This window comes from Acipenser ruthenus, chromosome 34 (assembly GCF_902713425.1).
Source record: "Acipenser ruthenus chromosome 34, fAciRut3.2 maternal haplotype, whole genome shotgun sequence".
Taxonomy (NCBI): Eukaryota; Metazoa; Chordata; class Actinopteri; order Acipenseriformes; family Acipenseridae; genus Acipenser; species Acipenser ruthenus.
The window spans coordinates 2,667,998-2,692,803 of NC_081222.1; the positions used below are offsets into that span (position 1 = coordinate 2,667,998).

At 39.2% G+C, this 24,806-nt stretch overlaps 1 protein-coding gene across 1 annotated transcript in view; it reads left to right on the forward strand.

The window, feature by feature from the left end:
* The first annotated feature begins 2,737 nt into the window (after positions 1-2,737).
* LOC117962641 (noelin-2-like) overlaps positions 2,738-24,806 on the forward strand; it is a 109,490-nt gene continuing 87,421 nt past the window's right edge. Inside the window, exon 1 of the mRNA XM_059007006.1 lies at positions 2,738-3,357. Coding sequence (XP_058862989.1) covers positions 3,301-3,357 — 57 coding nt within the window. The 5' untranslated portion in view covers positions 2,738-3,300. The remainder of the gene's footprint in view (positions 3,358-24,806) is intronic.

Here is a 24,806-nt window from a genome sequence, read left to right on the forward strand (position 1 = left end):
CACTACCGAGCAGTTTGGAGCTCTTTTGGCTTGATGTTTGTTTTTGTAATGCGTCCTGGGATGCTTGCACACGAAGGACGCTGTATAAAAGAAATTCGTATGGTAATTGCTATGGCGTTTCCAAGCCTGGCATAGACGTAAAGCTCACGAGAACAAACAACTATTAGATTATTTGATTTCACATTCACATATATACCCTAAAACAAGTTTACCATAGTGAAAGCGTAGCAAGGTGCAATGAAATCACAGTGAAAGCACGGTGAAGCATAGGTAAGCATTGTGAAGAATAGCGAGGTATAGCAACACACATTCATAAGCATGGCAAACTAGGGTAAACCTAATAACAAAACAAGCTGGGGACTGGTGGAAGGCTATGGAAACCCCATTCTGCAGTAATACAAGCAGTGTCATTGCCAGGGGCTGGGCATGTGTTTAAATAGCAAGGAGTTCCCTGAGGAACCCATTAACCTCGACCCAATACATGTGATTGCTCTTTATGCTAAACCCGTCTCTGGATACGTCTTTGAGCTTCACAAGGGATCTCAAACAAGCAGGGAATATTACATGACGGAACGTGATCTATTACCGGTGATCTAAATCCACAATCAGGCTAATTTACTTCTCCGTCCCTTCAGATCGTGGTTTCAACTGCGTCTCAGTCTGGTGGTCTCAGCTTGTGCCTCCCATCCTAATTTTGTTTCCATTGGTGGTCTTGCTTTGCGAAAGCAATAACACAGAAGAGAACTGAGGTACCCCTTACCAGTGCAGTGGTGCTAAAATTAAGTGGGCAAACCATCCTGTTTGGTGTCCACGTCGGGCAGTGGCGTGGTAGGCACTAAGGGTGTGCAGAGATGTCTTTAGATTACAGGTCAGGTGTGGAGGTCGTGCAGAATTGTGGGTTAAAGGGTTAATCAGGAAGAGATTCTGTCCATCAATACATGCACCCGAGTCACTTCATATAACAAATTGGAACGTGCCTTAGCTTTAAACCTTGGAATAGCCAGGATTTGCTGATCACAGGACAGCAGGAGCAAGTAAACACTTCATTGCTTAAATGAAAAGTGGATAAACACCATATTCCCCAAATGAGAAGCGGTAGAGACACCTTTAATTCTGTGATGCCTTTTCTGCCAGCTGATTTTGATAACAGCCCCGCACCAGCCAGCCAAGTTCATAAAAGCTGATATGATCAAAGGGAATAAAAAAAAAAAAAAATAGGCGAGTAGTTTTTATTAAAACTGAAATAACCCTCTTTACCAAAATCTGTTGGGAGCACAGAGCGAGAACATGAGAGGAGAGAGAATGGCTCACAATACATGACTGGTTACATCCCAAGAAAAAAAATTAATTGATAAAAAATAATAATAAAACTGGAAGCCGGTAAAAATTAGTCAAGTGATAAAATGAATTGTCCTGCTACAGAGCGGATTGGCTCATTGAGTCAGCTCATTTAGAGATCCGGGCAGCGGTTTTATTCCGATTTATCCTGATCAAAGCTGTAATTAAGCCATTGCCAGACAGCTTGGGGTGTTTGACTTCACAATGAAACAGGAATTATGCGCCGCGCTGCACGCAACAGCTAAGCTTTGCCTTTCTGACAGTCATTAGTTACAGTTCCTATTATGCAAAAGGTTTCGATTTATCAAACACAGCCCTCCTGCTCCAAGTGAATAATTCGGCACACCTCAGACAAGATCCCTATAGAATTCAAATTCTATTCTGCAAAATGTATACAAAATGTATTAATCCCTTTGTATTTATGTATGCATGCATGCAGTATGTATTTATTATTTATGCAAAGCTATAGTGGGCGCATGCATGCATTTTGCTGACTTACAGATACTCTTGGTAACACACTATTGAACAATCCATGCTGGCTGACCTGCGTTTCTCCTGTTTGAATACTGTTACTACTAACCTAGCCTTAAGAAAGATGCAGCATCCTTCATACAGGCGTGCTTTCACGCGCTGCAGTCAGGATGCTTGTGCTACATGCAAAATGAGTTAAAGTGATGCAAAAGTTTTGGCCATAGCTGTACTACTAAAATCTGGTTGGGCATCCTGTATAGAATCAGAATTGTGTTGAAGTTCTAAAAAGAACCCATCTTGTATAATACGGGGTTTCCGCTTAACAGATAAGAGGGTTGTATTTGCTGAGAGTAAACTCAGAATCTGACACGTTCTAGAAAGGTTCTAATGAACCCATTCCAGAACTTTGCTGGAGAGTTGCACCTGTTTGAGAATAAATTAGGGATATGGGATGCATTTCACCCCCTAAATAAAACAAAAATAATAATAATAATAATAATAATAATAATAATAATAATAATAATTATTATTATTATTATTATTATTATTATTATTATTATTATTATTATTTCACTACATTGACAATGGCAAAGCTCACAATCTTAGGAAAAAATAAAACGCTTCAAAACGCTTACAAAACCAGGAGTGGTGCGTATATGCTATGCATATACTATGCGCCTAGTGCATCACTGCATACATCCGAATGAAAAATGCATAGTGCGCAAATATTTATCAGAGGAAATCCGTATAATACAATTTTGACGTAGGTCTTCTTTGTAATTTACATTGCATAAGGTAATAATTGTAATTAATAGGCTACTGTTTTAGTTTTGCATTGGGGTATTTCATTGGCCTGTAACTGCGATACTGCCGATTTTCACTCGAGCAGACTCCATTATTCCTATTGAAAACAAACGGTGGGACGTTCAGGTGAGGATAACATTAATCTTCTGTGGGAACTGGAAATGGTCAGACAGGCTTTTTCATGCACCGAGTAAACCCACGCTGCTACATTTGCATCCACTAGCGGCGAGATTATGCAAAGACAGCGCCGGTCGACTGTCAATGATCACTTTCTTTAACAACCCCATCTTACCTTTGATTTGATCCCGTTGTCGTTTTTGCTATATAAAACAAATCCAGAGCAGAAGAAAATACTGCGTTTAAAAAAAAAAAAAAAAAAAAGAGACGCATTATTTTGTAATCATGATCCGTTAGGGTCTTTGGCGACGGACTGAGGACGTAGAAAATTAACAACAACAAAAAAAGCAGGAGCTAGATAAGGACGCTCATCCTGCTCTGCGACTGTGGCAGCGGCGGTGCCCGTGTTCTAGGCTCGAGACGAAGGGACTGTACCGGCGTTGAGACCTTAAACCTGTGCAAATTCCACGTACAATGAAGAAAGCCGCTTCAAGATCAATGGATCCGATAGAGGTTGTTTAAACCGAGAAAAACTACTCGAAAGGTGATTTGTGAACCGGTATTTAAAGGATGCATCTATTTAGTGCCATCTTCCTACTGCTGATGTTAGGAATCAGACCAAGTGAGGTGAGACATTATTATTATTATTATTATTATTATTATTATTATTATTATTATTAGATAACAATCTGACCGCGTATACAAGATTAAAACGCTGTTAAAATGAAAGTGTCTTTTTTTTATTTCTTGTTAGATTATTAGACGTATACTGGTTGATTTTAAATGTTGATTTTGAAACAAACAAACAGAAAACTATATTTTCATAACAACGATGAACGCATCCAGAAGAACCGCCGGCAAGAGAGGTAAAATAAATAAATAAATAAATAAATAAATAAATAAATAAATAAAGTAAACGTTTTACATAGACGGGACTTGGACTTAACTGCCCTGAACAGTCATTCTTTGCTAATTTGAGTGTTGCTGAAGTAACTAGGTGTTTGAGGACACCGTTTGTGATGGTAACAAAACGCGATACGATATTCTGAGGGTGTTTACACTGTATAAACCACAATACAATCTGGTTACGCATGTGGGCAATATACAGTATATGGGGACTCCACGGCAAACTAACCATGTTCAGACGGCAGCATGCTATCGTGAATGTGTATACAGAACTTAAACAAACGATGGCTCTTATTTATTAAGAAGTAGTTCTAACTGATAAAACATGGTTCTATTTGGAACTGAGTAGAGGTAGAGTACTGATATTCATATAGTGCCTTTATTATTATTATTATTATTATTATTATTATTATTATTATTATTATTATTATTATTATTATGATGTTTTTTTTTTTTTGGCAAATCTGATGCACGATCGATATCTGCCTGAGTCCAGTCAAACGTTCCTGCAACATTGTAGAAAAGTCAATAGGTTTTGATTAATTTTATGTTCAGGCAAGAAAATATTCTCTTCCTGACGCCACCGTGACAGGCACAGTCAAAAGCAAGGCAGTACTGAGATTATTTATTATGTATGTAGCGAGGATGATAGGCTGGAAACACATTTGAATTTCTTTCCTCGTTCAAAACATGCAGCCCCACGCGTGTGAGACGCCTATACGCGTATCCCCTTCATGTCTGCAGCACTGGACTGTAGGGTGGTGAAATTAATTATTTTTTAAAAGTCTTACCCATTAACTTAAATCGTGGGTTACACGAGTAGGCGGGCACAGACTGAAAGTTTAAACGTGTAAAAGAGGTCCCGTTGTTTGTACATCTGAGGTGGCAGCCCAAGACTTGACAGGATTTTGGACTTTTTTGGAGGGCATGAAATAAGCAACAGAGCGAGTCTGTAGTATTTCGCCTACTGTCGTAGGACGATCTGTGTAACGTGTTTGGTTTGAACAGTGTCCGTTGTGCTGCTTTTATTAGGATACAAGACTCTAGTTTTAAATGGAACATTTGATTGCAGCCGGCTTTGTAACACGCACTGCGCGGTTCAAAGAACCCTCCAAGGTGAACCACTTTTGTGTCGGTACTCTCGTAGAGGGGATTAGACATTATTAACACTTTTAATTTAAGGAGGTAGATTGTTCGCTGTTTTTGCAGCTGCTAACTGTTGACTACGTAGATTGTTTTCCTAAATGGTCCAAAGCTGATTTTTTCAAATTCAAATGTAGTGACGTACTGTATTTGGTGGTGATTTGGCGTTACAGTCCAATTCTGCCTGTACACACCCTGTATGCAAGTTCGTGTTATTGTTGAATATAACGTGTGTTTTTTTTTCTACAAACATTTAATGGAAAATCCCAAAGTCTGTCCATTGTTGAGTGCCCGTTCTAATTATTTATTCTTTATAATGATTCCAACCGTATAGCGTCTCCTTAGGTTTTTGGGACTGTACACCATTGTCAGTGTTTTCACAACTACAACTGTTATATTTTTGTAAAGGTTCCCTCCTCGAAGACCCGGCCTCAGCCGGCGAGAAAACGCAAAACAAGTGAAATGAAATCGCTTACCTAATGGAAATAAGTCGCATTTTCCCCTCATTGCAACCCACTTTTGTTCTTCAAATACATAAACAAAACTAACATTTTTTTTAATATAAGTATAATTGTTAATTTTTCTGTGGAAATGGAAATGCTAACGTCACCTTCCCCCAACTACATCAATTAAAGAAGGCACATTTGCAGGTGTGCATTTTGTTTCGAACGATACAAGACTATATGGAGCGCCGTAAGACTATGCCTAATAGCGTTTAAAGAACCGACAGAAGGAGAGTGTGTGTTCGCTGATCTGATCAATTGTTTACATGGTAGTTGAATGTTTAAACCTTTTGCTGTTTTAATATCTCTGAACAGATTTGTGCTTTTTCACACGTTTACATCTCAGTATCAAAACTGTTTCAGTGCTGTGTTAAATAAGAATACATAAATGAATACAAAATAAGGTAACAACAAGTGTGCAAAAATACTGCTAAATTGATTAACCTTTTGAATGATCTATCCTGGTAGTTTACTCTGGGCAACGTATTACCTAATTATTCTTTTAGCAGACGCCTTTATCCAAGGCGATTTACAGAGACTAGGGTGTGTGAACTATACATAAGCTGCAGAGTCACTTACAATTACGTCTCACCCAAAAGACAGAGCACTAGGAGGTTAAGTGACTTGCTCAGGGTCACACAGTGAGTCAGTCAGTGGCTGAGGTGGGATTTGAACCGGGGACCTCATGGTTACAAGCCCTTTTCTTTAACCACTGGACCACACAGCCTCCTGCCTCAGCTGAAGGATTTTTGTCCCACCTGAAGTACATTATATTTGGATCATCATAATGTAGAAGTGTTGTCTAGTCTGTTTTATTAAATAATCTCTCGCATGAGTTTCCTGACTGAAATACAGTAGTGTAGACAACAAGCAGTTAACTTTCGCACTTCACAGTAAAGAGATTTTCATTTTTTTCTTTCCACTTGGACCAGTTTAACCAGCTCTTAAACCAACACCAAGTCTCCTGAACCAGTACGACCAGCTGAAAACAAGCAAACCACCAGCTCTGACCAGAATACACCAGTCCAACCCATTGCAGGGATTTCGCTCAGTGTTGTTAAAAAAGACAACAAAAACCCCAGGAGTGTTTGATGAACATCTTGAACTTTCCTCAAATAATGCATTTAAAATAACTCGTGGGTGAAAGCGTTGTGAATTGGGCTTTCTGTCTCTTGTCGAACTTGGTCTGCCAGCGGGGAATCAATCATACTCACAAAAGATGAGGTTAGAAGAACTATGAAAAAGGCGAAAGGCCTCAATTTCATGTGATTTCTCAAGACCAAGAAAAAAAAAAGTCCATGTTGACTTTGATTCTTCTTTATTGAGATTGAAATCTAAAATCCATATAGCACATGTGGCATCTGATTCTGCCTACAAAAAAACTGTATGAACACAATTTATATATTTTACTTAACACCATGTAATCAAAGAAACTACTAAATGATATTGCAAATGTTTTTTAGGTGGTCCTTTTTTATTAGTTTATAAACAGGTTCCTATAAACCAACTAACTAGTAACCAAAAATGGACAGCATTTGTGAAAATGTTTGTAAGGTGGTTGTTAACAGTTAATAAGCTACTGTGGCAATGTGGCCACGCCCCCTTGTGTGTAGTTTGTGTTATATGTTGTATGTTGCGTGTGTAAATGTTGGTGTATAGTCATTGGTACACAGGATATAAATGGGTCTGTGTAACACGAGTGATTTAAAAATGTAGATTTGTATTTAGGCCCGAGGATGGCACAAATCACTTCATGTGCTGGTTAAAATGTAATGTGTGGTCACGGGAGTACACTTAATTAATTCACGTGCTGGGATTCAAGTGAATAATTAATTAGTAATTGAATCCCAGCACAACAGTATAAATAGATGCACGTTTCATTCACTCGGGGTTGTGTGTTCGTGAGTGGAGAACTGGTGAGAGAGAAGGAGAAATAAAAGCTAGAGTTTAGATAACAACTGCTACAGCGTGCTGAAAGTGCCAGCACGGTACTTGTTCATGTTCGTCCACTTGTTTTGTGTGTTAGTTCGTTTTGTTTACCTGTTTATTTTGGCCGCAAGTGCCGTGTCCTGTTTTCTGTTTGTTCAACCTTTTTATTTATTGGTTATTAAACACTGAGTGCAGCCATTGCACTCAGTTTCACTCATCACCACCGTCTGTCTGTGTGTTTTCTTCCGGGTCTGACGTGTCACCACTCAGCCAGCCTTGTGACGGCTACAAATAAAGTTCCCCTTTAAATAAAGTGTGCCCAGCTTTACTCTGCTCTGCCCATGCCTCCATAATCTTTTTTTACACAGAGAATTGTGGGGGTCTGGAACCAACTCCCCAGTAATGTTGTTGAAGCTGACACCCTGGAATCCTTCAAGAAGCTACTTGATGAGATTCTGGGATCAATAAGCTACTAACAACCAAACGAGCAAGATGGGCCGAATGGCCTCCTCTTGTTTGTAAACTTTCTTATGTTCTTCTTATGTTCTTATAATATACAGCTAATATACATCATGTGATCAAAGAAACTACAAAACGATATCGCAAAAGTCTACCGGAAACCATAATAATAGCACAGTATTTCATGCTAGATTTTTAAATTTTTGTCAGTTTTTCATGAAGTATATGGAAAACTACAAAGCGGGATGTAATTCAATATGTTAACATAACATTATTCGGCGGGTTTCATTTGACTTTATGAAGCAAAATGAGTTCATTCTGTAGGGTGATACAAAACTTTTAGCCAGAGCTGCACAGCTGTACTCTGTCAGCTGTTGGCAAGAGATCGTTTTTCTTCAGCAAGGGCAAAAATCCCTTAAATTTCACTGGTTGTTTCACTGTCTCATGCTGCAAGTTGTTAGAATTGGGAATTAAGAAGATTAAAAGGCTCGGGATCTCTGAATTAAATCTCTCCTGGGAACTGTGGACACTTTCCAAATTGGAACACACAGCGAGGTGTTTAATAACCTTTCTGTTTTATTTTTTATTTTTTATCTTGTATCCTCTTTAGTTTTTCTAAAGCTTAAAGCTGTGGGCAGGTTGTTTATAGATTCTCTGGTTAAAAGTCTCAGAGAATGGAATGTAATTGGAGCTTTGGCAAAACAAAAACAATTCTGTATCGGAATCTATAAGTGATTTTGACACAGAGCCATTTATTAAGGGTTGCTAATTTTTTATTTATTTATTTATTTTTAAATCAGTGTTATAACAAACACATTAATAACCACTCCAATTAGTTTCAGGAGAGATTCATATTTGCAGAACTGTTGGGGGGAGCCAGAAAAAATGTTTTGATAAACAATATGTCCAATGATCGGAATGGAAAGGATTTATATCGAACCTCAATCCAATAGGTTCACCTCCCCTCCCCCACAGCTTCCACCTGCTCTTTGGCTTCGTCTAACGGGGAGGCAGCTATCCTGCCAAGATACTAAGCTACTGGACTGCCACTGAACTCAGCCTGGCTAGTCTCTCCCCAGTAAACAGGCATGTCAATGAGACTCCTAATGCATAGCAAACCATTCCTGGAAATAAGACTCCCATTTGCCCGTTGATCCACTCCTGGTTTCACTATGAGTTTAATAAGACACACCTGAGCTTGTTACCTATATGGCTAATCAAGCTGGTAGTAAAACCTGGAATGGGTGAAACTGCTATGCAATAGGAGTCCCATCCCTGAGTAAATGTTGCTGAATCCATTCCCCCCCTCCCTGACCCGTAGGAATGTAAAGGAAAGCACAGAGCTCCCTGTGGGCTTCCTAACATATCAACTCAACTGGACCAGGATTCAAACCCGCAAGCGCCTGTTTGCATTAATCAGCCTGAAGTGACGCGGTCGTGCCGTCACTGGGAGAACCGCAGGGCACCCTGATATACTGTACAGTAGGCTTTTAAAGACCTTTCCAGTGCAAGACAGAGGAAAGCGGCACAGCAGTTGCATCCCAACTTACCTACACAGCAGTAGGCCCTCGGAGATCAAATATGAGACTCCAATGTTGCAAATAAATATGTGGTTCTTTTTCCTCTTTGTACCTTCAAGCTTTCCTGAATTAATTAGGAAAACCCACCGCGGGCCACGTTAAAATTCAAGCAGTAATTATCCAAGAACATCGACCTGAAGCACCTACCTGCTTTAGTCATAGCTAACCCCGAAGCTCGTTATGACATTGCTTTAGCGAGCTTACATCTGCATTACTTACAGTATAATAAAGTGAAAGGGGGGTTTGTGTTGTAAAAGGGATTATTCTGGCATTTCATCAGCTTTGGTGCTTATTTCACTTCACCTCGGATAATTGTACAGCTGAAGTTTTCATTCCTAATGTGCTTTATGTGCAGTGCAGTGGGTATAATGCCCCCTACTGCTCTGAGCAGGAGTTAGGCGGTTTCCTGCACAGGAAATATATAAGAGCCTCACTCTGCTCTGTGCTGGATAGAAAAGATGCTGATCACACTGTGTCAACATTTGTCTCATTTATAACTAAGCTTCTTTTTGGATGTGCTGTATTTTTTATGATTAGCTGTCTGAAGTTAAGGGTGTGTTTTTTTTAAGGTTGTTTTCAAGTTGAACTGCCTTTTAGAGGCTTGTCAGACTTAAAAACTCTGAGGTTCAGGGTTAAATCTACAAGAAGCTCAAATGCATACAGCCTTCGCTCTTCACACGGCTGCCTTCGAAGTTTGAAAGCACTGGGAGAGGCTTCGACATGGAGATCAGGTGCTTTCAGCGAGCGGTTTTTCTCTTTGATTGCAACAAGGTCTGCACTTCCAGCCTACACTTTGCACCATTGTTTTGAGAAAAAACAAAAGCTATCTTCCCTACAAATAAAACAGAAAAATGAAGTATTTTTTTGCGAATTGCTACTTTAAAATCTGTTTTCTTAGCCTAATCGCACTAGCTTTACTAACATTATTACTGCCCCCTCTTTTATTGCGCTGGGAATTACACAACATTATAGATAATCTGCTGCTCTCTGGTATTGTTGGTCACTTTGCATTGATTGTAGTGAGTTTGAACTGCAACGTCTTGAAGACAGGGATGAAAATAAGACTCCTGTTGCAGAGCAGTTTCACCCATTCCAGCTTTTAATATGTGCTTGGCCAGCCCCGGTGTGAAGGTAACAAGTTCAGGTGTGTCTTATTAAACTCAGAGTAAAATCAGCAATGGATCATACTGCTGTGCAATGGGAGTCTTATTTCCAGCACTGTCATGTGATTTGGTACCAGGAGGTGTTGATTCCAAACTGAAGCATAAAGAAACAGAAGAAAAAGGGGGGCCAGTGACAACATTGCTTGTGATAATAAGAGGTAAGCAAATCAGCTGGAGACAGAGCTTATTGCTGTTGGGCTCCTCACTCAATTCCGGCTGACATTAGGCAAGTTGAAACAGTGGATTAGTTTCAGTCTAAATTGAAAACTTTTTTCAATGTGCTTGTATATAACTGGTTACAGCCGGAGTGTATTGTACATATGAGCACTCTTGTTTTGTTTTTAATGTTGCACCACTGTGGCCAAGCGTCACCTAGAATTTTAGGATTGAGAATTTAAAAAAACAAAAACTATATTAACGTAATTTAGGTATTTTATTGAACATCATGTAATCAAATAAACTACAAAATTATATTGCAAAAGTCTACCGGAAGCCATAATAGCAGTAAAGTATTTCATGTTAGATTTCGAAATGCCACATTTTTCCATTTGTGTCCGTTTTTTTGTGAAGTACATGGACAACTACCAAGCGGTATGTAATGCAATATGTTAATGTGACATTATTCAGCAGGTTTCATTCGACTTCATGAAGCAAAATTTGTTGATTCTATAGAGTGATGCAAAACTTTTGACCATAGGTCTGGAGTCCCATGGTTTGAAGGGAGGGTGCTATATAAAAAAACATTTGTATTGTATTGTATTGTATTGTATTGTAAGCAAATAGATTTTACAACCTTCTCAGTTGCTGAGAAGCTTCTTAAATCCGTGCCGTTGTATACAGCAGACTCACACTGTTATGCAATCAGTTTTTGCCATTTCGAACTGCCTTGCTAATGAGTTTATGGATTAGGAGAGTCTGTCCCTTGGTTATGTAATTACCTCTCAAGACCAACATTAGCCAGAGGCTTTACTAGTCGTCCTGTTAGCTCAGCGTGCAGAAGTGTCATCAGCAGGTATTTTTCAAGAGTAGGCGTTTCGGTGGGCTCCCCCATTGGTACTGTAATAAAGGGAACAGCAGACGGTGAATGTCCACAGGCTACCTGTGCATCATTTAGAATTTTCCCCATACATTTATTTCTCACACAATTTCACTCAATTACGTCCTCCCATCCTTGAAAATGTATTTTGTGTAGGTTTGCGCGGACATCCGGGCCATTTGGTGCACACCAAATTATAATAAATGGGATTGGGCTTGTTTTTTTTAGAGTCACGGGTTTGAATTTGTATAAACGCCCATACTCTAACATGGGTTGCGGCTGTTTTAGACTTGTTTGGGCATGTTTTGAAGAACGAGGTCGCTATTTTTCTGTCAGAAATCTGGCAACCCTGGTGCGCACGCACATAGTAACCGCATAGCAACTTCTGAGCCACTGAAAACAAACCCAGAAAGACGCTGTTTTCTTTATTAATTGAAGAGTGGTTACCACCTATTTTTTAATACAATGCCAGAGTTGTGTGGTTGTTGGATGCCACAACCACCACTACATGAAGGCTACATAGGAGGCTGTGTGGTCGAGTGGTTAAAGAAAAGGGCTTGTAACCAGGAGGTCCTCGGTTCAAATCCCACCTCAGCCACTGACTCACTGTGACCCTGAGCAAGTCACTTCACCTCCTTGTGCTCCGTCTTTCGGGTGAGACGTAGTTGTAAGTGACTCTGCAGCTGATGCATAGTTCACACACCCTAGTCTCTGTAAGTCGCCTTGGATAAAGGTGTCTGCTAAATAAACAAATAATAATAATTGTAAGATTTCATAAAATAAAGACATTCGATTTTTTTGGTTAAGTCCTAGCTATTATTATTATTATTATTATTATTATGACCCAGAAATCGGCCCTCAGGTTGTATGGGCATTGCTTTAAACCCAAAACACCTCAATTTAGTTTGTATCTATTATTTTTTGGGGGCACGTAGGTTGTCAACATAATTAGCCATGTCTACCTGTCGTATGTTACACAGCTTGACAACGGTTTTGTTTTTCCAAAGGCTACCGGTTGCTATGCGGAAGTCACTTGACTCCGCGCAAACCTATCGGATTGCAGGGTTGAATACTTGGTAAAGATTTTGGTTTTTGAGTTTTTTTCAAACAGAAAAATGTATTGGCAGTATTTAGTCATAAGGAAATTACGTTTCTTATTTACTTTATTTCACTTTTACCTATATTAGATTCTTTAACCATTTTTTAAACCGGATAATAAAACACGTCCATTTAATCATTTCATAGATTGCAAAAAAAAAAAGGAACATGTTCTTCCTTTGTACTTTTGTTCTATCATTTGTAGTTTTTTTTTTTTTTTTTTTTTTTTAGATATTCATATATAAAAACACTAATCTAAGTGGAATGTTGGTGAAAGACAGCATTCTGTTGGAAAACAACGTTAGCTAAGCTGCGTATGCTGTTGATGTCATTTAAAATTTCATAAATAATCTGTTCTGTTTATAAATAATCTGTTCTGATCTCCGTTCTGTTTGTTGATCAGCTGGAATGAACTGCTGCTCTATTGATTAAAGAAAGATCAGTAACTCCCTTGTCATCAACTGTTATTATCACTGCATTGGTACTGTCCTTATTGTACAATCATCAAAAGGTTTGAGTCTTTTACAATTTGTACAGCTTGAATAAATAATCGTTAGATGGTATTTGAACTGGTCACAATTTTAGTATTTACATTTGGTGTGTTTGCTGTGAAAATGGGTCGTACGTTTTCTAAAGCTTGGTCTTAAAAAGTTTTAAAAAGGTCTTACATTTGCTCAGCTGATAGCTGCAGACACCATGATAACAGCAGTACAGCAGTATTTCATGTTACATTTTGAAATGTCACATTTTTCTAATTTTGTCAGTTTTTCATTAAGTATATGGAAAACTACTAATTCAATATGTTAACATAACATTGTTCAGCAGGTTGCATTGGACTTTAGCAAAAATGAGGTAATTGTATAGGGTGAAAAACTTTTGGCCAGAACTCTGTGTGTGTGTGTGTGCGTGTGCGTGTGCGTGTGTGTGTGTGTGTGTGTGTGTGTGGGTCTGTGTGGGGGCAGGTATTACTATCAATGTGCAGACAAAATTTGAGAAAATGTCCCCACAAAGATAGTAACTCCTGAAAAAACGTTTACAAAGTGGGGACGTTGTGGGGACGTGTAAAACACCTTTTTAAGATTTAAATATGCCTTAAAAAAAAAAAAAAAAGTGCCAAAATATTTAGTTTGTTGTCGACTTTTACCCTGTGTGGAGTTTTGTCTGACTGGAGTTCGAAATAGTAAATAAAAATATAGTGAGAGTCAATGAGAAGTCCCTACAAATATAGGAATGTAAACATGTGTGTGTGTGTGTGGGTGTGTTGTGTGTACAGTACAGTATGTATGTCACATTTTAGTCTATAACCTCTGCAGAATCACTTTAGGGTCATATGATCTAACTCAGTCTAACACTTAAATTAAACCTCTGTGTGAACCACTCGGCATTGCTTTTTACACACATTGATGGTTATTCCACACACTATGACAGTGACTGACTTTCTCCTGGTGCTGATTCCTGTGATGTCTCTTTCACATGCTTGGCACGGGGAATGTGTGCTTCAAAGATCACTTGTTTGATGATTTTTGTCAGAGGTGTATGGTACAATCTGATACTAGGGAAAGGGGAAATGAATATTAAAAGTGATCTATTTTTTTTTATATGTTGCTACAGTATGCCTTTCTCATGACATGGCCAGCAAGCAAACTTGTGAGCAGATCTAATAAATTCCATGGAACGTTTCCTATCTCTGTTTTTTGCCTGGGTTCTTCGCTGTTCATGAGTGGCAAGCAGGAAGCGTTTACCTGTTGAAAATGTTGACGTTCTGCCCAATTTTAAGTGCGGTGGCAGCTCACAGACCACACTTTCAAAGCAGTTCCTGCTGTTTTTATATAACGGAAATAAATTCGAGTTTTGTAAACTGAACAGGTGTTAACGTATCACTTTGAAAATACCCCTTACTGTAGTTCCTAATGTAGACATGACTTAAAACCCCTTTCACATCTACATTCACTTGCCAACTTTCGCATAGCACACAGCGCCACCAGTGGCCAAATGTTTTAACGGCGGTTTCAACTCGGCGTAAATTGCATGTTGATTTATTAAAACTCCTTTAGTCTCCAAAGTAATCTAGAACAGCTCAAAGGCTGGTCCTGAAATCAGTCTTTCCTTACTTACACACAATCATTACACACACATACAGAGGATCCTCGTAGTCATATAATAATCGTACAGTACCCGAGAGGTTACAAATACTGATATAAAATATAAAATCAAGAGTTGATTGGATTATAGCCAAACGCAATTTCAAACATACAAATGAAGCTAGGAGTCCCTTATAACAATGTTCCATGCTCAGAGCATAGCAAAGTGTAATATAGCACAGTGAAAGCATAGTAAAGCATAGGCGAGCTTTGTAAAGAATAGCTAGGTATGGTAAAGCATATTGATAAACATGGCAAACCAAGGGAAAATATAATAAATGAAGAGTACAACCATGGGAAAAGAATGAGGGAAACTGCAAAAACATACAGCAGCAAACTTTTATAAAGGGTGTATGATAAAGGTTTAGTGAAGATTGGGGCACAATCCAAAAAGTTTGTCGTGTTCACCATGCAGTGTGTGACGGACAGCTGGAAACGCACCAGGGTCCCCATTTTCTGATCTTCATCTGGTCTTCATATGTTCCTAGGCCTAGAGAAAGTTCTTATAAAGACGGTGTTAAGATCCCAGTGTTGATTATTTTTTTATATATATAAATAAATGATTCCCAGCAATGCAAATATTTGCAGACTGGTAATGCATTCTGTAGACTGCAGTGGCATATTTGCAGAAGGCAATTGAGAATGAGCGCTCTGCATGTCAAGAATCGTATTAGTGTTGCGTCTGAAGACCAGCCCTTTTCATGCTGCTCCAGGTTTTGATCAGCACCTGATTTTGCTCTGTATCTTATGTCTTTTTTTTAGCCTTGACGCACGCCAGCTTGCATTCAACAAATGCAAATGCATGATCATTTATTGTGTTTTGAAAAAAATGCAATGCATTTTTGATGGCTTGGAATGTGCTGCCTATTGATCGTTTTGGATTTGAGCCACAAGAAATGCGGTCGATCTTCTTTTAAACCATCCAAGTACTCGTCTGACATGCCTGTAGTTTTGTTTTAAGTCTGGTGTATGAATGGGTATTTTAAGTTTTAAGTCTGTTGTGTGGTATGGATAGATATGCACAGTATGTTAGTCTTGTCTTTGCATGTAACCATTTCGCGTCAGCTTTCTTGTGTCCAGATTGCACACCTTTATGGGGTCATTTTGTTCAAATCAAGGTACCCCATTGCATGCAACATCTTGTAACCATCCCTTATATGTGCAGCTATGGCCAAAGGTTTAGATCAGGGGTGCCCAGTCCTGGTCCTCGAGGGCCGATGCCCTCCTGGTTATTGTTCAAACTGTACACTAAATTGATTAATTTGACCAATTGAGCTTCTAATAAGGGCTTGATTGGTCCAATTAAGTAATTTAGGGCACAGTTGCAACAAAAGCCAGGAGGGACATCGGCCCTCCAGGACCAGGATTGGGCACCCCTGTTTAGCATCACCTAGAATTTTAGGATTGAGACACAATATTAAAAGAAAAAACTGCATGAACATCGTTTAAAATCTTTTATTTAACATCATGTAATCAATTAAGCTACAAAATGAAGTCTACCAGAAGCCATAATAGTAGTACGGTATTTCATGTTAGATTTCGAAATGTCACATTTTTCCATTTGCGTCCCTTTTTTTGTTTAGGATATTGTAAACTACAAAGCAGTAAGTAATTCAATATGTTAACGTGACATTATTCAGCAGGTTTCATTCAGCTTTATGAAGCAGAATCAGTTAATTCTATAGGGTGATGCAAAATGTCTGGCCACAGCTGTACATTCTAGCTCTGTAGAGCTGAACGCTCAGTAAGTAAGCACATGGCAGTTAAACAGTGTGCAGTGATATCAGAAATGTTATCAAAAGCAAATGTAATCTGAATGGATTTTAGAGCTGGCACTGAATACCGGACGTTAACTCATATTGTGCTGTGCTTTTATCTGACTGTCTGTGGCTTGTGTAGCCGATTGTGAGGACAGGGTAACGCAATGTGTGTTGAAAGATAAACCGAGACCTCCTTATTCAGTGAAACATTATTCTCTGCAACGTTACTCTGGCAGAAACCTTGAACTGTGATATGGACAACAGCAATTACAAGGAAAGGGATTCTGGGTAGACTAATATGGACAACAGCAATTACACGGAAAGGGATTCTGGGTAGACTAATATGGACAACAGCAATTACACGGAAAGGGATTCTGGGTAGTCTGATATGGACAACAGCAATTACAAGGAAAGGGATTCTGGGTAGACTGATATGGACAACAGCAATTACAAGGAAAGGGATTCTGGGTAGACTGTGATCTGGACAAAGGCAAGAACAGAGAGAGGGGTAGTGCTGCAGAACGAAGCCTCCCACAGCGTAGCTCTTGCAGGGTAGCTCACACAGGGTAGTGCTGCGTGCGCAATTCGTAACAGACATCATCATTATATGCTACAGCCTGATCACATGATAAGGGTGATTAATTTACGTACTAAAACGAAGTTTGTTTCGTAACAATAACCTAACCCTAAACCTAAGGTTTGTGGGGTATTGGCCGTGGATCACCAATTAATTCTCGCAGGGTAATCACTGTGTTCAGTGTTCTCCCCCTCCCATACCCTGTTTATCGTCACGTGGTATCGGCGAGGGTGAATGAAGCACAACATAAATTACGAGTTGCGCACGCAGCACTACCCTGTGTGAGCTACCCTGCGAGAGCTACGCTGTGCGAGCCTTCATTGAGTACAGAAAGGGACTATGGGTAGCTAGCTCACTACCTGAGGCTCCAATCAGCACCGGGGTGATTCATCGATCATGAATGTTTGAGGCTCACAAAATAAAAGCCAAGGCAATCGATAACCGTTTAATGCAGTGGTCTTCTTTCAGCGGCCCCTCAAGCCCCTAAGTTTGGCCCTTTAATAATGCTTCGTTGTTGCAAAAGCATTAAACCATCTGCAATTTCAGGAAGTAGTTGAGCTTATGAAGCGGAGTATGGCGATCTGGTTATGCACAGAGAAGTGAGGTGGCTGACACGGGGAAGGGAACTGGAACGCTTTTTAAGCCTGCTCCTCCTGATTCATGACTTCCTTGAAAGTAAAGGAAAAGAGGAGAAAATACTGGAGAATCCAGACTGGCTAATACATCTGGCATTTTTGGCTGACATTACAAGCTCCCTCAGTGTTTTGAACCTTTAGTTACAAGGCAGACAAAAAAATCCAAGTGATTCTGTGTAATAACAGCATTTCAGTGCAAGATAAACTCATTCTTCATTCCTGACTTAAGACGTGCTTCATTTGTGCATTTTCCATTGTCACGTCAGACAGACCTACTGAAACATTATCATTCAGATTTTTTTGATAATTCTCTTGGAAGAACTACAGGTGGAATTTCAAACAAGATTCGAAGATGTCATGGGCCTGAAGGAACTTTTCAGTTTTATTGAGAACCCTTTCCACGCAAGTGTTTCATCAGCGTCGCCTTGTTTCACAGACCTGGGAGCAGACCAAGCAACGGTGGAACATGAAATAGTTGAACTTCAGTCAGGTTGCATTTTGAAAGCTGAGCTCAAACAGGGTTCATCATTTTTGGAACATTGCTTCTGAATATCAAAGCTTTTCTGACCGTCGGGGAGGGCTTTTGTGGCGGGGTTTTAACTTTCCGACTTGTTCCGAGCAAAAATCTAAAATCTAAAAATCCAACAGTTTGAGGAATGCTATGCAAATGAAGTGTGAACCTAATTAACAACAAAAAGGGCTGTGGTTGAATTTAGTATTTTCCGTCTAAAGTGGTTCCGCCTGTTTCAGAGTCCTAATGGAGATGGGAACCTATTTCAAACAGGCTCCGTCTAAAAAAAATAATAATAATAGGGTCTGATATGTGTGCAGTGACTGACTACTGTGCTGATGGAGCCCAATGTGCTGCTAGAGATTGCTGCAATTTTAGAGGATGAAAGGGATCATGTAGCTGCTATGCCAAAATGATAAACAAATACATAAATAAATATACAAATATAGAAAGAAAGAAATTTCTATATTTATTTATTTATTTATTTAATTGATTTAATTTATTTAATTCTATATTTATTTATGTATTAATTTATTTATGTATTTACTTATTTATTTTTCATTCTGGCATAAAATATCCTCCATAACCGAAAATACAATTTAATACAGTATACATTTAAAAAATGTGGCTACATTAAAATTCATTCTCTAACTTTACTCTCTGTTCTCTTTGTCCTTGACGTACTTGCTTTATTATTGTGTTCTATTAAATGGATCTTCTTTTCTTTCTCCGTATCTCCTGAAACACGTCTGTTTTGTGTTTCTCTGCCTTTAATACTTTTCAATCCCACCTGTCCATTGACTGAAATCCTAAAATTACGTAAAAAACTGTCATTTGCGTCATTAGCATATAGGTTTCTCGTTTAAAAACTGAATAGCTATTCCGCCACCTTTATGTAAATTGCGTCCATTCCACCTGTCGGAAAACAGCAAAAAAGTGATGGAACCAACGTTCGGGATAAGAGTCGGGTTAAAACAGACGGAGACAGCGAGTTTCGGACTGTCGGAAGACACTTTTGATATTCACGGCCAATGTGTTCAGAAAGTGCTATCATTTTTTGTTTTTTCCACAATGAACACTGTGAAATCAAAACAGAGAAACAAACTGACACATGAACATTAAGACAGTCTTACAAGGATTGCAGTGACTGATTATAAATACAGCAGGCAGAAGGTCAAGGAGCAACTGGCACAGTTCCGCTCGTCCACATGTTAAGGCAAGCTTTGGATTTACAATGTTATCTTTAAAAGGTTAAAGGTTAATGTGCTAAAGAATCTGTGCGGTCCATATGACATTTTTTTGAAGACCACTGGTTCAATGGATTGATTATTGCACCTCTACTGTGAAGCCTACAGCAATCACAGCCCAACAGAAACTTAAGAAGATTCTCTTTCGGTTTAAAAAAAAAGTGAGACTCCTGGCAGAAACCTAACCTTTAACCTTCGGGCAATTCGAAAGTCAATTGATTTATTGATGTCCACGGACGGTTAAGTTGAGCCCACCAAATTTCTTTAACTTCCAGACCAGTGCAATACACCCATTGTTCCCACCCTGCAGCCTTTTCATCGTCTGTGCTATATCCTCCTCTATAGGGGTCTGAACAGGTTGTAAACAAGGTAGAGAAGGAAAAGGGAGAGTAAGCTCAATTTGTCATGACCCGGTATTAAATCAGACTGCTGTTGTCTCCAGCGCAGCTCTGCATCAACGCAGAGTCTCAACTTCGACCTAAATTTGACGGGACGTCTCTTTTGAAGGTTAGCAGACTGCATTGCACTTGCCAAGAGATTGTTCCCTTTAAAAAGAAACAGGAAAAAAAAGATCCTGCTAACCCCATTATTATCACAGTGCACTGGTGTATGGTGCAGAACAAATTAAAAGTGACAGATCGTGTCCTCGCTGTAAACTCCTGTGCGGTGACTGCCACCAATATGATTTTTATTTTTTTTTATGAGCACACAAGACACAAGGGCTCGGGGAAAAGAAATGAAACACCCACCATAGCACTGTTAATATCAGCCACTGGCACTTGTTGGACAGGACAGGTCTGCTAAGCGTTTCATTAGTTCTGGAGGGATAGTTCTTGATTATCTAATTGATCCAGTAACGCCTGGATGTTAATGTGCAGAGTTACTGTACGTTGTGTTACAGTGAGTGGGAGGGTAAGGAGCTGCTGCCACAAGTGAATCGTAGCGTATGTCTTTAGAGTTCTGTATTCTAGAAGTGCTAAAACCTGTGCCTCAGAACAGTGGCGCTTGAACAACATTTATAACAGGGGTGCTGAAAGCCACTGAACAATAACCCTTGTATTCAGTTGCTATTATGCTAAATACCTTAATAAAACAAAGCCAGCATCAACACCTGTTTATCTATTTAAGTGACCAAAAAAATCTTTAACCACAGTCCTTGCTACAACGTGCTTACAAAAAAATGTTTAGAGCAAACAAATCGAAAAGTAGCTTGTAACGCTGTAATCCAGTTACATACTGCAATTGAGAAATGTTTACTTGTAAAAACAGGTTGAACAGTTGTATTTCATTTACGTTGTGCACAAGGAAAGGCTCCAAGGCATGATGAGGCAATGGATATCTATCGCGTCCTGAATGTCACTGTGTGCTTTTAGTATTGCTCTACAAAGCTGCAACCTCACTTAGCCGTGCCGCTAAAGAATTTACAAAAAAAATTATATTCTTTTTGGGGGCATTTAAGTGTTCTGCTGTTCACACGCTCGTCTAATGCATTCCACTTCCAGCTACGAATCGAGTCTCGCGAGATTGCAACCGCAATCACAGCATGCCGAATGTCTGGGCTGCTTCCATTGCACTCTGTATACACACCAACGCCACCTGCTGGGCATTTGAATACAATACTCTGATGTGAAAATATAGTACAGGAGATTGCAAGCAGCCCCTAGCCTAGCTGCTGTTGTAGATGTGCATATTCAAAAGGCATTCACTGTGATACAATTGTGCATGCAAATGTAGCCAAATCAGAGTCTTAGTCCATTAGAAAACTGCACTTGCTGCCAAACTCTCATACGTCCTGTTTATCCCTCCCTCCCGTTCATTAACTCTGCAGCAGTGATCAAACAGGCAAGGAGAAATGAAAGGAAATGTTTAGCTGATATTCAACACAGCATCTCGCAACTCTGCAAAACCAAAGAGCCCGGGCAAGCTTTCATGTATTGTCAATGGTTATTAATCCATCCTTTTGCAGCCGGCTCAGCCATCCCTTTCGAAAAGTAATTAGTTTATTTTTTCCAGGAATTTTATGCAATATGAAAGTGGCATGCTCTGTTTAGTGTCTTTCCGAGGGTCAACCCCCTAAAGCAATAATGATCACTCACCGAGGCTAGCTGCCTAGAAATGACACCTGAAATGAGACTGGAATATCATTAATAACACCGTGTAACAATTTTTTTTTTTTTTTTTGGTTCCTGGGTAGTAAGTGTTATTTCCTAATTGTTTATGCCTCAAAAGTATAGAAAATGGCTATTATTCCCCACAAACTTTGCTTTTGTGACCAGGAGTGATATTTTGAAATTTACCTATTTCCAATGAGAAAACGGGCGAATTTGTGTCTTTTCGTTCACATAAAGTCGATTATACTGTAAATCACTTTCACGAATCAGCCCCCAAATGTAGTCTCCCATCATGTTCTCGTTATACTGTCCTTCATTGACAGCTCATCCAGGAGCCTCAAAGCCGTGCTGCTCCATAATGGTAATAAGTACCCGTCTCTTCCCCTGGCTCACTCGGTGCACCTCAAAGAGGATTACAACAGCATCAAGACCTTGCTGGACGCCTTGAAGTATGATGAGTACGGCTGGAACCCCCGGAAGGTGCTGATGCCACCACTGCACATCAAATTGGGCCTTATGAAACAATTTGTCAGAGCTCTAGATAAGGAGTCGGCAGCCTTCAAGTACCCTCAAGACTTCTTCCCTAAGCTGTCCGAGGCAAAGGTCAAAGCCGATGTCTTCGTCGGACCACAGATAAAGAAGATCCTGGAGTGCAATGAATTCCCCAAGAAGCTCACTAGTAAGGAGAAAGCGGCTTGGAACAGCTTTGTCGCAGTGGTTCGGGGCTTCCTGGGCAATCACAAGGCCGAAAACTATGTGGAGCTGGTTGAGACTCTGGTGAAGAACTACGGCACAATGGGCTGTAGGATGTCCCTCAAAGTCCATATCCTTGATGCTCATCTTGATAAATTCAAGGAGAACATGGGAGCGTACTCGGAGGAGCAAGGCGAGCGCTTCCACCAGGATATACTGGACTTTGAACGCCGCTACCAAGGACAGTATAACGAGAACATGATGGGAGACTACATTTGGGGGCTGATTCGTGAAAGTGATTTACAGTATAATCGTAAATCTCGAAAAACTACTCACTTCTAAATCTTTTGTAGTCATTTTTGTATTACTTTACTTTTTGTATTACTTGTATTGTAACGCTTGAAATGTTTTTGCTTACGATTGTAAGTCGCCCTGGATAAGGGCGTCTGCTAAGAAATAAATAATAATAATAATAATAACTTTAGTATAAATACATGTTAATTTGGATTCATATGTTGTTTTTTTCTGACTTTATGTGAACGAAAAGACACAAATTCGCCCGTTTTCTCATTGGAAATAGGTAAATTTCAAAATATCACTGTCCTGGTCACAAAAGCAAAGTTTGTGGGGAATAATAGCCATTTTCTATACTTTTGAGGCATAAGCAATTGGGAAATAACACTTACTACCCAGGAACAAAAATTGTGTTACATAGTGTAATCATTCATGCTGTGTTTGCCTATTTTCTTTTTGGAGAGGGGGGGTGGGGGTATCCTTTTTGAAATTAAAAGTCTCTACAGCTATGGCCATAAGTTTTGCATCACCTAGAATTTTAGGATTCAGACATGAAATCAAATAAACTACAAAATGATATTGCAAAAGTCTACTGGAAGCCATAATAGTAGTGCAGTAGTATTTCATGTTCAAAATTTTGCTTTTTTTTTAAATTGTTGTCAGTTTTTCGTTAAGTATATGAAAAACTACAAACCAGTATGTATTTCAATATGTTAAACGTAACATTATTAAGCAGGTTTTGTCCGACTTTATGAAGCAAAATCAGTTCCTACGGGGTGATGCAAAACTTTTGGCCAGAGCTGTATTTATACTGTTTATAAGCTCTTGGAGTTGTAACAACCAGACCCTGCATTAAAGGACCCCTGCTGTAGGGGGCGATATGGAGACGCTGAGTTAACAACACCAGCGCCTTGATTAAATCACAAGCCTCCTAGCCATGCAAGGCAGAGCTTTCTGTTTTCATCCCTGAACATCTGCCAAAAAACTAGAAACACTTGCGTCTGGCATCCTGCTGGCAGGGTTGTGTCTGCAACAAGCTTCCAAGCTGCAGCTGGCTCCTTCATTCCCTGCCGCTTGCATTATATCTTTTTTTCCCTTTGTTCCCTGCAGCAGTTAAAATAATAGTTTTCTCACTTAAGTTCCTAACGACTCAGAGGCAATTAAGTAATGGTTTAATGCACAAGCCGATGGGGGGTGGGGTGTACTGTGTTAAGCCTCTGTTGGATGACACTGTCATTCTCAAGTAAAGAGCAGAGGGAGGCTGTTATACTCACTGTACTGCACAGGAGATAATCTTCCGACAGCACAGAGCAGAGGGGGGTTCTTGTACTAGCTGGACTACAGCACTGGCCAACAGTTTGGCATCACCCTGTAGAATTAACTCATTTTGCTTCATAAAGTCGAATGAAACCTGCTGAATAATAAAACTCTGTTGATAAGCTTATTCAAATTCAGGTAAAGTCCCGAAATGCTGTCATGAATACCTGTATGTGCAAATGGTCTATAGATGACTATTGGCAATGCATAAAGAATTAACACATTTGCTTCATAAAGTCGAATGATATGTTAACATATTGAATTACATACCAGTTTGTAGTTTTCCATATACCATGAAAATAGAAAAAATTGACATTTCAAAATCTAACATGAAATACTGTACTACTATTATGGCTTTCGGTAGACTTTTGCAAAATCATTTTGTAGTTTTCATTGATTACATGATGTTAAAGAAAATATCTAAATTATGTTCATATCGTTTTTTGTAACTACACTTGTGCACTGACGCATACTGTTCAACACCCAGTCATAGGGTGTACATTAGTACAGTTTAGACAAAAGTCATGACAGGAATCCTTTGTCAATGTCTTTGTATTCTTAACACAAAGACATCGACAAAGGCTTCTTGTCATAACGTTTCGCTCACTTTATTAGTTTCTTTTCTAGCATTAATGGATATTGAATCTTCAGCACTTGAGTACAATTAAAATGTGGCAGGTTAAACATCTTTGTTTTTAGGACTGATTTCCAGATGAATATAAAAAAAGTCATTTTTCTCTTTTTTTTCTCTTTTAAAAAGGGGGGTGGGCTGAGGTTCGGGGTAACCCTTTCCCTCAAGAACATTTTGGACATTGATTAATCTGACCTAAATTATTAAAATGACGTTTCGAATCAATAAAAGAAAAAGAAAACAACAACACTGGTTAATTTAAAATGATATCATTTGCAACTTGAATTAAGAGCCTATCAATGAATGCAGTGGACATGCAATCATATGTTGATAACGATAATC